At 39.5% G+C, this 15,120-nt stretch overlaps 1 protein-coding gene across 2 annotated transcripts in view; it reads right to left on the reverse strand.

Annotated features, from left to right (window-relative positions):
* Positions 1-11,766, reverse strand: part of LOC106928926 (uncharacterized) — a 49,733-nt gene extending 37,967 nt beyond the window's left edge. For both annotated transcript variants that reach the window (XM_015005530.2, XM_015005529.2), the window contains exon 1: positions 11,457-11,766. In XM_015005530.2, the coding sequence (XP_014861016.2) occupies positions 11,457-11,521 (65 nt within the window). In that variant the 5' untranslated portion in view covers positions 11,522-11,766. The remainder of the gene's footprint in view (positions 1-11,456) is intronic.
* Between the last annotated feature and the right edge of the window lie 3,354 nt (positions 11,767-15,120).

Genomic DNA, 15,120 nt, shown 5'->3' on the forward strand with positions numbered 1-15,120 from the left:
CGATGCAAGTTGATTGTCTCCATAACAGTCATGCAACAATAAGAAAGAAAATGGAGCAAAACTGACAATCATGGTGGAGTTTTCACAACAAAACATGACGGTACAATGAAAGGACACCAGTGAGTCCACCTCTGAATAGCTTAAAAAACAAATACATGATTAAAAAAAAAAAAAAAAAAAAATCAACTGTAGCCTAGTCAAAGTCTGAATAGAAGGAACTTTTTACCGTTTGCCTAAATCTGAATGTGACTCAGTTTTTATTGGATCAAGCTGAACTCTTAGACTGAATATCAATGACTGTTTTGACTAAAATAAAGTGAATGAAATTCAATTTGGACTCCAGCAGTTTATTTCTCTGTAAAGCAGCAAGAGGTTATAACATAATTTTTTTTTGGCAATATTTAAAATCAACCGAAATGAGTGACATTACAGCTTTGTGACAAAAGCAAAGAAAAATAAATCGATACTCCTTCTGTCCAGACTGGAACCGGTGCCAGAGAGGCTAACTGATCCAAGCTAACAAAGTCCATGTGAGGGCATCATTAAAACTGATTAAAATTAACCCAGGTCTCCTGCTTCCACACATACAGACCCATTCAGAGTTTGAGCCCAGACTGTAGTCAACAGACGCGACTGCAGGACATCTATATTACAAGCTGGTCTGTTCCCACCACAGCATGTTCCACACATTCATATCAGCAGAGAACATGAACGCTTCCTAGACAGAGGAGAAGGGAATGTGCTCATTTATTAATAAATATCAGTATAGACATGTTGCATGCTATTGTTCACATACAGAAATTTTGTGCATGTAACACTGGAGGGCAAAAGGACGATTCTTTTACTCACCATCCATAGCTGAACTGCTGCAGTAGAACAATTTTATTAACAAAATAAGCCTGGAGATGCAGGCAAGTCAGTTGTTGTAAAAATTATATTTATCAAAAATGGCTTAAAAAAATACTTCCTGGTTTAACACCTTGAAATTGGGCTTCTGTCTCTTTAAGAAGCTCTTGCTCTTTCAGAAACTCCGCCTTCAGGAAGTCAACACAACATGGCTCCTCTGTTAACCCTTTAACAACATTTTTACCAGCATTTCACTGAGAAGTAGCTCCTATAATGAGCTCATCAGATGCTCAGTTCCACCAGGTGTTTGCTAATTGCTGCTGGCTCTTCTGAAGGAGTTGTGGACGAGGGCTGCTCTTTAAGGAAGAAGCTCTGAGGCTTGGAAAGTGCTGCTCTGAGAAAGAGCTGCGTTGTCAAAGGCGGAGCTAGGTCTAACCAGGCGTTTTGCACAGCTGAATGGTTGCCATGGAGATTAAAGGATTTCTGAAACATGCATGAAAGAGTCAAGGCAACACTCCAGGAATGTTTTTGATGAGAGAATAGTATTACAACATGATGTAAAGCTCAGCAAAATTGTTTTTACATGATACTGCACCTTCAAGATTTGCGACATCAAATCTTCCTGAACTGTGATTGACAAAAAGATTGAGGTCAAAGTTTCATTCTGATTTATTCAGTGAGGGAAACGGCACTTCACCATCCAACTGGACCTCTGAACTGAATCCTGTTACATAAACACACAGCTTTATCTTGGTCCAGCCACAACTATGAAACCTGGCTCCCAAAAAAAATAAAAACTGGAAAAATTTAAAAATCTCATGAATCATCAAACCGTTCAGAGAAGAATGGTGGCGGTGGAATGAATTTCTCAATCCCAACATGTCCAGACCGAATACCGAGTGTGATTTTGCTTTTGCTTCAGACAAGCAGAAGCTGTCCAAATCATGAGAATCTGTGTGTGCATGTGTGTGTGTGTGTGTGTGTGTGGATGTGTGTCAGTGTAAATAAAGAGAAACAGTCTGTATCAGTTCCAGAGCCCTGCAGCTCCATTTCAACAGCATAATACACAAACACACAGTCACTCAGATGAGTTTTGGCACGCTGTGATTGAGAAATCTCCTCCCTCTTTCTCTCTCACACACACACACACACACACACACACACACACACACACACACACACACACACACACACACACACACACACACACACACACACACACACACACACACACACACACACACACACACACACACACACACACTATTGAGTTCACAAGATGACAAAGCCAATAAACCATCAAGCATAATCTCAGGCAGGCCCAGTACTGATGGAGGATTTTATGGCTTCAATATATGGGTTAGTTGATAACTTCACCAGTACTGTCAGAATACCTCTGGCTTCACTGCAGATTAAAACCAAGAGCCAGGTTTCTAAGGATTCCTCCTCACTGATTGTGTTTCTCCTACAAACAGTGGAACTTGACATTTTAAAAATAGTATGAAGGGCCCGAGGCTTCGATAACAAAAGAAGTAGCTCGCAGCTGCCAAGTAGACAATCTAATCGTCCCTGTCGAACACTGTGGATTCACTTTTAATACACAGTTTTTGTTGACCTTTTGATAAAAATAACCTGTCACCGTTCATTTCAGTTTACATTGAAAAGTTTAACTTCTGCAGTGGCTTATCGAGGCCAATCGATCAAATGCTTTTAGCACTACGCGGATGAAGCCGCTGTGTCCCCGATAATCAATGTTCCTGATTTTGTGTCCACGGCCGGCCTGCTGCTTATACACACATCCAGCACAATCTGACGTCTACATCAACATGTTCCTACTTGGGTTTGTTTTTAGCTGCCCTGAGTTGACACGGTTGGCTACAGTTCTAGGCGCAGGTCTTCAATTATGTTGAAGTTTTGGCTGCATATTTAGGTATGCGGTACAGCTGGGAGGTGAACCTTTGCCCCGGTTTCGAGTCTTTTACAGCCTTTAGCTTTTCATGGAGGTTTCCCCTAACCGTCTTTTCATTATGGCTCAGTTTTAGTGCAAAAATTAAGACTATTGATCACTAAGCTATACCTACTTCCTTGTCGCAACAGGCTATATATATATTCCGAAGTTAGTGTTAAACTGAGACATGCTGGTGACAGACTTGGATATGCTAGCGAGAAGTTTGGACATGCTAGCGACAAGGTTGTCACCAGCATGCTGCTTGATCTTCGCTAGCGAAAAGCTCGAATATGCTAGCAACATCACACTTTCATATTTTTGTTTGTGGAAATAATTAGAGAAACCATGCACTCTTTGCCTCCCTCTTCATAATTATGAACTACTTCATGTTAGTCTGTCAAATAAATCTCAGTGAAAAAGATTAAAGTTTGTGGACGGAATGTGAAAAATGTCAAAAAAAAAATTTCAAGCTGTATGAATATTTCTGCAGGTCATAATAACCTATTTAGGAAAAATCCCTCTATCCCAAAGCAGAAACAGGAATGTAAACCCACCGCTTCAGGAAATTCACAACATCTGCAGCAATACCTGAACCACCTGCCTTCGAACTATCCACCATTCTTACCAAACAGGAGAAAGACTGTTAAAAAAAACAAACAACAAAAAACACCTAACCAATGCCTCTGGATGAATTTCCCAATGCTGGCGAGTCGAAACAGATCCACAAGCATGACGCAACTGCTCCAGTGCACACTTACACATGTATATATGCAGATGTCAATCCCATGACTTTCTGTTTACAGAGCCAAGAGGAATGTCGGCCAGTTTCCCTTCAGAGCGAAAGAAAAAAGTGGATCTAGGCATTTCCTGGAACAGCTCTCAGTCTGGAGCCACAGGGAGAGAAACCATAAATACAGAAGATCAGGAGGAATGAGGAGGGGGGTTAACTCTGAACTCCAAGGAAAAATGTAAGTGATAACAGAGAAGGAGCTTAAGCTATGTCTCTAACAATTACTGTGCTTCAATTTAAACCCAGAACTAATTTTAAAAATAGTTTATTATTTTAGCTAAAAGAAGAAAGCAAAGCTTGGGCTCTCGTGATTTTAAACTAGAGCTGCCATAATCCCAGACATTAAAAAAATAACCCTGCAGTAAATTTGGAAAAAAACATTTTTTTAAAAATAAATAATGCCCTCTACTGGCAGCAGCTGCTAGATTTTCAGGTGATATGAGTTCCTAATGGAGAAATCACAGCAGATCTTTCTGCAGACTCACTTATCCCAAGGCATGGGGTAGTTACCATAACGACGTCAAAGTAGATTTATTTTTTTAAAACGTGTTAAAAACTTCAAAACCACAAACATCTTCTCCAATAGAATTTTGCTACGAATAAACTTCTTTAAGTTAGATGCTGAAAAAAGCATTTTGTTGACCAGAGTTTTTTTATACAAATATATATATTAATTCTGGTCTTTGGTGTTTATGATGTGAAAACTCAGGAAGTCCAACCCATAATTGTTTAACTATTAAAGATCAAAATTACCAAAAAATATATTATTTAGATTAATAAGCTATTAAATGATCTCTATTATACATTTTTAGTCAACTACCAAGATTAAAATATCAATTTACATTATTATTATATTTTTTCTGGTAATAAATACTACAAACTTGGAAATTCAAACATTACATATCAACAATGTTTTTTTATTTTAAATTAGAACTATTCTTTAATGCACAAATGGTTCATAGAAACTCACATTTCCATTGCAAAACATGTTTTTTTTTTTCATCTTCTATAGTCAAAGTTTGTTATATTTTATTAATGTCTTTATGCACACAGCTTTTTCTTATACATATATATATATATATATATATATATATATATATATATATATATATATATATATATATATATATTTTTTTTTTTTTTTTTTTTTTTTTAATCTAACTTGCTCAAATTCAGAATTAGTTCAGCTCTGAAAAAGTCCAGAACTCTCAGGGTGTGCTGTGGTGGCCCAGGGGTTAAGCACAACCCCCATATGGAGGCCTTAGTCCTCGATGCAGCTGTCGCAGGTTTGATTCCCAACCTTGGCGACCTTTGCTGCATGTCTTCTCCCTTCTCTCGTTACCCACTTTCCTGTCAATCAACTATGGAATAAAGGCCACTAGAGCCAAAAAAAATAAGTCCAGGACTCAACCTTAGTCAAGTAGAGCCTGTTTAAATATGGTGGGAATGGAGATTATATGTTCATTTTAAAGATTTTGATTTAAAGTTACAAGCAGAGCAGTCAGCAATCAGGAGGCCATTCATCTCAGGCTGTCTGTAATACAACTTTAAACAAGTTTATTTTACTGTATGCTCCGCATAACAAACAAATGAGTCTTTTAAACATTTCAGGTCAGACATACCAAACACAATGTTTCTCTGAGCGACATCGGTAATAAATGCACTGTTTGCATTCTGTTTACATTCCTCTAAAGCCTTCATTATGTTTATTCCCCACACATTCCTCCCATCTCTCCCAACAACGCAACATTTTTCCATCACAGTTTATCCGACATAAGGCCAAAGTTTTAACTGCAAGATGCATGAAACTGGAACGCCGTCATCGACCACACATCCACATAATGCAGGTGGAATTTGCTAAATCTCTGTAGCTTACTGTAATTATTGATTATCTGAAAATGTGCATGATCTGTAACAATAATCAGAAAATGCTTTCAATGTGGAACTGGTGTGATGTGGTATGATATATGTCTGTAACGCTAAGCTAATGAAGCTAAGTGCCATTTTTAGCACAATCAAGTAACTATGCTACCTTTAGAAGTTAAGAATATGACTTAAAAGAAATTTGACTCCATAATTTAGCACCTTGAAATTGGGCATCTGTCTCTTTAAGAAGCTTCTGCTCTCTCTGAAACTCAACAGGAAGTCATCACAGCATCACTTATAGGCCTGTCACGATAAATTTGCTGGACGATAAATTGTCCCAGAAGTCACTGCGATAAAAGATAATAATATTATTTTGAGACAGTTTTCAAGAAATGTATTGATGGCGTAATAATGCAAAAGCTCATCCAAAAAGATCAGTAAACTTTAAACTCTAATGAACATATAACACTGGAAGTGGAAGACATTTTAAACATCCAACATAAATAAACAAAACAACAAAAACAACAATGAAAATCAATCAAAAATCAAAGTCTCTGTAAACAAAATTGACCTTTTGTTTACAGTTGTTTAAAAAAAAAAGAAAAAAAAAAAGGAGTCTAGTTGAGACCAAAACACCAGACTGAAGGCTTCTGTCATCCAGGCTTTGGTAGAAAGAACAAAACAGTGCAAATGGAAATCATTGGGCTTGTTTTAACTTGCCGAGCGATTAATTGATCTATTGCTTATTGTAACAGGCCTATAAAGCACCGTGTTTTTATTTCTTGTGCAAACTTCAGACAGGAAACCCAGCCTCTCTCTCCTCCAGTCACTGAATCTTCTGCCCGGTTCCCTCCTACAGAGTAAATCCTTCTCCTCTGTTTTGTGGCTTTTTTCTGCGGATCCCACTCGCTCCATTACAGGCTGCTCCGGGTCCAGGAAGAGGCGGGGAGTCGCTCCGAAGCGCTCTGAATTCCTCCTCACATCTGGAAACCATCTCTTCCCCCCCGTCCACTCCGCCCCGCCCTGCTCCTCTAGCACCTCGTTCATTTGCCAATCTCTCTCCTGTCTTCCCTGTTGCCCTTCGCTGTATAATGTAAGTAGCCCTGTAATCATACTCTGCCTCCCCAAAAGCCGGGCGCGCTGGGTGGCGTGTGAGGGGAGAGATGGAACCGCGCACGGAGCGGGCCAACATCTACGCTGCTTTCCCCTCCTTTTTGGATTCCAGCTGAGCTTTATGAGCTGATAAAAAAAAAAGAAAAGAAAAAAACCCGAACTCTTCTCTTCACCTCAAACCCGCGCCGTGTGTGTTAAAGCAACAGGAGACCCGCAAGCAATTGATGCAAAGAGTGTGACTGAATTATGACCCGTGAGAGCCTTCAGACCGAGGCTGTAAAGTCTCAGCACACCTTCTAATCTTACGTTTAGCAACAACACTTAGCTGTTTTTATATTTACTGTACTTTAGTCTATTTTATTGCCTTTTTTTTGTGAGATAAACACAAAATAGCGTTTAATCACAAACAGGAAGAAAGGAGGCCCAGTCAAAGTCCAAATTAAGAAATTGTGGCGAGACTTGGAAAAACAGTAACAACTGAAACTTTCCAACCCAATCTGATTGAGATCGAGTTATTCTGCGAGAAGAATTTGCACAATTTGTCCAAAATGGAGGCGTGTCGCAGCAGCATCAGCAGCGACATTTGGTCCTGCAAAGCGACAACATTGCAGAATGTATGCTAGTCTACGCAAAAAAAACAAACAAACAATAAAACCATTCAGTTTGTGATTTTAATCTGAAATAATAGAAAAAGTTCAGAGGGTATGAATACTTTTTCAAGACACTGGACATTTTTACTTGAGGTCTCTGGACAATATGCTGAATGAGAATTAGTCCAACCGAAGGCTACGTCTGTGATAAAATAGACAATCAGTCTAAATATTGATGAGCAAAAAAGTAAACTGTGTTTGTCTCAAATTTCAGAATCAATGATGAAACAGCAGACAGAGCCCAACACAGCAGGCAGATTAAAGCCAGTGTTACCTGCTCCAGCGCGATCTCTGCCGGCGCTGTCAGAACTCGTGTCTCAGTTCGACACACAGCCTCATAATCACTTCCTGAACATAAACGTCGGGGTCACAAATTGCGACACAATCGCAGTTTACTGACTAACATCGCTTTTTACTCATCTTTCATGCATCACTCGAGAATATTCAAAACAAATGTTTGATGGTTGCAAATGTCTGACTCATGAATCACCCAGGAATACAACGGGTTGAGTCTACATCACAGACAACTTAGCAAAAAAAAAAACTATTTTAAACTGAATCTAAAGAACTTTGTTACCAGCAACCAAGATTTACAGCCGTTACTTTTAATAAAGCTACAAAAATGGCAACAGCATAATACTAACATTAGTTGAATCCTTGCATATGTCAGCATTGTGTGGAATAAGTCTTTCAACCTTTCAAATAACACCTACAAGATGGGCTAGCATCCATCATCTTTTGTGTGATCATGTCGCCGTAGAACTAGTTCCAGAAGGTCAACCTCAACATCCCTCTCCGCAGTGACATTTCCAGCTCATTCTGGGTATTCCTAAGTTGTTTCCATGTTAGATGGGAAATATATTCCATCCAGCAAGTTCTGGGTCTGCCCCGGGGTCTCCTTTTTGTGGAATGAGCTCAAAAATCTCCCCTCCACAAATGGAGCCATTGAGGAGGCAATCTGATCATTTTCTAAGCAAACAGACCTACACAAGAACAATTAAGAGAGACTAATTAACCCAACAGCCGTGTTTTCGGACAGCGGGAAGCCAAAGTACCTGGTGACTACCCACGTATGCATGGGGAAAACATGCAAACTATTGTTTCTGTGACCAACCAGCCATAGGATTCAAAGCACAAACAAGACTCAGAAATAATTTCCAATGACAAGAGAAAGAAGCTAAGATATAGGATGGAAATCTGAAGCATTTGCTTGGCCGAAAACAGGACAGCTACACTGAGTTTGTCCGTTGTCATCTTGAAGAGAAAGGCGTATGGAGACTTCCAACATAGACGATCTACATAGCTCTGAAGTCAAAGCTGCACTACGTCTCTTGTTGTCCCACACTGCTCACGTCATTTCTAGAAACTTACATCTTTGAGGGAGATGATAATCGGGGCAGCTTGTTTGAAAGAGACTCTAGTAACTTGAATTCCTCCTTCTTGATGCTCTTCAACCTGAAGAATCCACCTTTGTCCTGGTTGAGAACCACAACCTCAGACATCAAGCCCTGTTGAGAACCACTACAGTACCTGCTGACGGTCTTGGCTTGAAGAACCCAACAGAACCAAAGATGAAACTCTTGAGGTTATCGAATCAGACACCCTCTTCTGAATAACAATACCCTGAGCGCCTGTCCATGAATACCATAAACACGTAGGAGACAAGGTGTTATGGGGGAATCAAACATGTCCACCACCATCTAAAGCAGCTAAACAGACTTTGAAAATCTTCAAAAAGACATGACACAAGATTTGAGAGATACTCCATTCTTCAGTTGGTCATCTACCCTCTTTCAGGTTGGATTCTACATCGTCTCAAATTGAAACAATGCTGAGCTAATGGTCTGTCTTCCTCTGCCATAAAACCAACAACAGCATGGAAACATAAGAAGCTCTGTTTGGACAGTCATTGGTAAGAGATAACTAGCTTTACAGACCATCAAGGAAGCAGGGACAAGTGAAAGGATGTCTATTATTAAGGAGTTATCACTGAGTCAGTTCCTGACTGAGGCACAGACTGCAGACTCACTGCTGACACATGACCTGATCAGGCCTCTAAGCACCCCTGACCCCACTGAAACCAGTCAAAAGTCATCCCTTCCCAACGACTAACAGTGCATAATTATTTACCAGCCCGTCCCTCTTACTTACAGCACAAAGAAGCCCAGTGATCACATCGTACATGATGAGGTCATCGGCCATTTTCCCCCAGTCCCACCATCACACAGACAGCGTGACGTTGTCCTGAACCAGCCGGTGTCTCCGCTCGGGATTACAACGGTTCTCACACTGTGAAAGATAACTGTTTAATCTGAACCGTCCTTGACCCGCCTCCAGCAAACACAGACCTCAAATACACACGCACGCGCGCACAGAGTCATGCTGGAGAGTGAGCGACTGCGTGATCTCACAGGTCTGACATCACAGCACAGCAGTATGAGGCCCGACCACCGAGGATAGACGTGTTCATTCAATTAAACGATCATGTTACAGTTATTAAACATACCATTTATTTATTTAATCATGTGACGGACAAACAAGGTTTAAAAGAGGAGAAAGTTGGTTAATTTTTCAGTCAAATGTTGACAGAAATATACAGTCATATAAGTGAGAATATCGCTCTGTATGAGTCTTGTTGGTCAGATTAAAAGTAAGTTTTAAAAACAACAACCTTTAAGCAGGTATTAAGCACACTTTTCATTGAGCCAACAGTTTTGTTTTTAAAAATATAGGTTTTCTCATTGTAATATTGTAATTTTCATTTTCATTAGTCGTTATAAGAAGATCATCATGTTTAAGAGGAATTAAAGTGTTCAGAGTCAGACATCAGTTTTTTCCTAATGAATCTATATAATGTGTTTCAGTTGGTGAATGAGTCGCCTAAATAAATAGACTTTTCAATAATATTCTACCTTATGGAATGGGTTTGTATTTCTAAGCTAGCCAAACCTCAAAAGTTGGTAAAAGTGGAGCAGAAAAGAGGAGAGACAGGTTTTCATACCTGACAGTTTTAACCAATTAGTGACATCACATTTTAGAGCAGGTTCATCAAAAATAAGCTTCTTTTTCTACACTTAACAAGCTGAAACCTGTGTTTATATTTGTTCCACACCAACCGGGTTGCATGATGTGTTGCGTTGATTCAGCTCAGCCTTTAATGCACGCTGTATGTTCATGGCTTTAGATATGCTTAGCATTTATGTTTTTAAGATCGTCTAACACATGTTTTGGTTTTTTACCTGCATGAACACAAGTCGTTTACTCTTTGCGACACGCCAAAACAAAATCCAGTCCAGCAAAGCTGCCCTCAGGTCAACTAACTCATAAATGGAGTCCACCTGTTTGTAAATTATTCTAAAGATAAATCTGTGAAGTTTGTCAGAGGACAAATGGCATCATGAAAACTAAGGAACGCAGCAGACAAGAAGCCCGTTTACGTTTCGCCACAACCCGAATCGGGGAGAAGAGGAAGCCTCTTCGCCTACAATGTGTGACGTTCGTGAAACAAGGTGGTGGCTGAATCATCCTGTGGGGCGTTTGTTCTTCAGCGAGGACAGCTGAAGCTCTCAGACCTGATGGGAACATGGAGGGAGCCAAGTGCTGAAAAAGAAAAACCTGCTACAGCTGCCAGAAACTTGAGATACACACCCAAAACAGCGAAAAGCAATTAAAAGAATCTCTGGCACAGATTCTACCCATTAAATGTGACTGAGCCTGAGCTTTTCCTGCAAAGAGACTTGGGCAGAACTTTAATCGTCTACAAATGCAAAAGCAGACACGAGCTAGGCTACGGCGAAACAGCTGGAACTGCAGCAAAATGTGATTTTAAAATCTCCAACTTTCCATTTTCATACACATTTACTTTTTGTTGAGCCGAAACCCTAACAAAAACAAAACCAGTTCGTATTCATAACGAGGTAAAATCCTGAAAAAAGTTCAGTGAGACATGATAACTTTTACAAGGTGAAATAATATAAAACATATGGAAATAACTTGCAACATTTCTCAAAAGATTTTTTTTAAATAAGGATCCTACTACATGTTTGAATGTTGCTAAAAGTTTGAGCCAAACAGCAAAAACAAGCGTCTCCCCATCCAACCAGAGTCCACAGACAACAGCAAGATGACGGCGATGGATTTTTATCAAACACATGGATCGATTTATTTCCAATCAACCGTCACCCAGCCAGCCAGCAGTCCGCTCGGTGAACACCAAACGGGGCTGAAAAGCGCGGATACTCACGGTGTGTGGTGAATCTCAAACGGCCTCAGAGTGAAGTCATCCCGCAGAGACTGGAACCAAGACATCAGCGCGGTTAGTGGGCCGATGATTGGATTATTTGGCTCGGTCCTGCGCTGGCGTCCCTCCGCTCCGTGCTGCTGCGTTCAGGGCCGCCCCGGAAATCCCTCAATCTCTGTGTTACTTCGGACATAAGAGAAGTTTCTGTTGTTGTCGTTGAAGGAAACGGCTGTCGGGACTTTTGACGTTAGTTAGCGTGATAGAGAAACACTTTATCGTGAAGGCTGAGTCAGCTAACTTAGAAATAGGCTACTCAAATTTGCTAAGAAAAAAAACACACAACAAAAATGACAATTTTTGTAGTTTAAAACAGTTTTACTTTTTTTAAAAAAAACCCTGTCCTTATTTGAATAAGTGTTTTTTTTTTTTTTTTTAAAGGTTTTTAATATTTTTAAAGTACTGAGCATGGGGGACATTTTTAATCATGTATTTTTTATTGAGTGTAAAGTTTCCTGTCTGGCAAGAAAGCTGACTCAGCTCAATGTGACAAAATCTACTTAGCAGTATAAATAAAGTTGATTGATTTGATTGACCCTTTTTACTTGTTACTTGTGATCAAAATATTAAATGTTAACCATCTTTCCCATCTTTCCAAAGTATATTATAAAGAAACCGTAAAACGCAACAAGTCTGAACTCCATTTAAGAACGTCACCAAGCAACTTCAAATTGAGTATCTGATGTTTTTCCAGCACATTTGACACATAGTAAAAGTCGCAGTATTAAAATGTTGCACTGTTTACCAGCAATTCTGATGGTTTGTATCTCATCAAGCCAGGGTCACACAGAGTGCTGTTACAGCCTCTAATTATTCACGTAAATGCTTAATGTACAAACATGTAAAATAGAGAGATACACTGCAAAAACACAAAGTCTTACCAAGTATTTTTCTGGTGTAAATATATGCTTGAAATAAGAGAAAACTAAGTTACAAGTCGCGACTTAGGAAAAGAGCTTGAATAAAGTCAATAATTTCTGAATATTCATGAAAAAGTCCCAGTTCCATTAGAAGATTATTTCAATCATGTGAAAAATGTCTTGTTAGTGAAATAATCTGCCAGTGGAGACGGTACTTTTTCATCAATATTAATTAGGAAATATTGACTTAAAACAAGCTAACTTGTGAAAAGTAACTTGCAAGTTGATTTTGTCTTACTTCAAATGGACTAAGACAGTTGCGCCACAGCAATTAGCAAACCCCACCTGTTTCCGTGGGCGAGACATCATTTACAGAGCTGTGGTCCAAATTCTGACCTATGACCTTATATGGAAGTTGGACTCGACTTTGTGTAGCCTCAGGTCAACCCTGGTGGTATTTTACTAAATGACCGATAACCCTAACTCCGTTCTAAACAAGGCTGTCAGAAGAGACGACGAGGAGGAGGAAATTTTTTTTAAAACTCCCATTAGCAACCAGAATTAGTTTTCTATTGTTTATTTGCGTTTCCTCCCCCTCACTCACTCCTCCTCACCTCCATCCCACAGATCAGCAGATATTTGTGGACAATGCGTGGGCTGATGGCCGGTGTGACAATTAATGAGACATCAGTCTAAAGCTTTGGAAGTGTTTTTTTTTTTTTTTCATTAAAGTACAAGAAATAGGGAAGTGGATGCAGAAGGAAGGGCGAGTCATAAGAGAACCACCACTGTAAAACAAATGTACGTCAGTCATTTACCGTCACTTTCCTTATTTAGATTACAACCAGACTATGTATGAAGGGTTAAAAAACATATCTCATAATCATTTTTCCAATAAGTTCTTAAACTGTTTGTTTTGAGAACTTTTTGAGTATAAATGATGAATTTGTGCAACGATTTCATAATGTAAACTGAATAAAAAGACATACACATTTTTTTTCTGTCTGAAGTTAAATCAGACCAAACATCTCTTGTTTTAACTAGAATTACCATAATTATTTCTATTTGCCAAATGACACAATAATGAGAGACAGAGATACGGAGAGAAGGGAGAGAGAGAGACAGAATATGTTAGTGATTTCTTTATTAATGTGTTCAAAAAGCTTCATAGGTCAAACCTTTTCCTGCTTTACTCAACAGTCCGAGCTCATTTGAGCGCATCCAGAACAAAATACCTGCGGGGTATGTTTCCTTGGCTCCTCAGTTGCCGTTTTTCCGAGACGGCACGTGAACGCACCGTAAAAACCCAAAGCAGAGAACGCCACCCACCCATCAGACTTTAGATGAGATAAGGGAGCAATGTCCTCTGTAAGCGGTCTAACAACAAACATCTAGGAACGGAATCAGGTCTGAGCAGCAGCAACAAGCCTGCTGGCCTGCTGTGACTCACAGACTCTTTGCTTTTTAAGAGAGGAGGACTAGCAGACATGTTTATAAGAAGTAGACAAAGTATGTCCAGAATTGATCATCTGTGTATTACACATGTCTGGGTGTGGATCAGAAAGCTTTTGTTGTCACGACCTTTTAATATTTGCTCTCTGTTCTGAAGAAAAAAAAAGAAAACCCCGAACTCAGAGTTTAACGTTTGAGCTGCAATAAAATGGCTCAACACTGACACCTAGTGTTGTTTTCGTCTTTCTTTCAGGACTTCGGTTGAAAAGGTTCGAATATAAAATCACATAAACTTCATCATGTTGCAAACTTTAAAAAAAAAAAAGTTGCATAGTTTGTATACATTTTGGTAACTTTAGATGTTCTTTAAAGCTGGCTATACTGCGCTACATAGCTCTGGGATTCCTCATGTCAACCCATTCCTGAACCAAATGTAACACCAGACATGGACTTGTCTGTTCCTCAGTGGTTTGGTTCATATTTCAGGTTGAAGCAAATGTTGCATTTCGTTTGGAAGTCAAGGTCAAAGAGGATGGAAAATGATTGGAGAGCCTCAAAACGCAACTTGCTTGAAATCCAGCGACGTTTTCCATGAGTAGTGATGGTTTAAGGAGAAGCTGATTTCATTTTCCAGGTGGACTTTATACCCACACAGCCAAACGTACCTGCTTTAATACCCACAGTATCACAGCGCACTGAACTCACTGACGTATTGAAGCTTCTCAATAATACTTACATTTTATTGAGTTGGATCTGCACAGATGTTCTAGAAGGTGCTGATAAATCAGCCCCAATTTCCTTCATTTTAGGAGACCTGCAATCTTATTTACCACCAAATGGTCTGAGTGACTTTGTTGCTACTTTGAGCAACTTTTCAGACAAAAAATAAAATAAAAAAATCTGAATTGGCAGATAGGACTTTGTAAAAATCAGCAATTGGTGAGAAAATTACTATTGGTGCACCCATAACACCAATTCCTCTCACTTTTGTAATTTTAGCCTGATTCTGGTCATTTCCAGTCTTTGATATGCTCAGTAACCTCCACCCTGTGAACCCAGAACGAGAAAGCGTAAACAGAATGTTGTTTCTCTGAGGGATTTTGTTTCAGGCCCTTTACATCACACTAAGTCCAAACACCTTCAGCAGAAGCTGGTCATGGATCTCTGTGGCTGTGATGCAACAGTTCTGCACAGTTTGAACCCTCGAGGATTTCCTGCCAATATTCTTTGAAAATCATCTCAAACTCAGTCAGGGTGGATGGGGCAGGCAATAGGGAGACACTTTCAGGCTCTGACCA

Source organism: Poecilia mexicana, unplaced genomic scaffold (assembly GCF_051168715.1).
Source record: "Poecilia mexicana isolate PSO_F unplaced genomic scaffold, ASM5116871v1 scaffold_10, whole genome shotgun sequence".
NCBI lineage: Eukaryota > Metazoa > Chordata > Actinopteri > Cyprinodontiformes > Poeciliidae > Poecilia > Poecilia mexicana.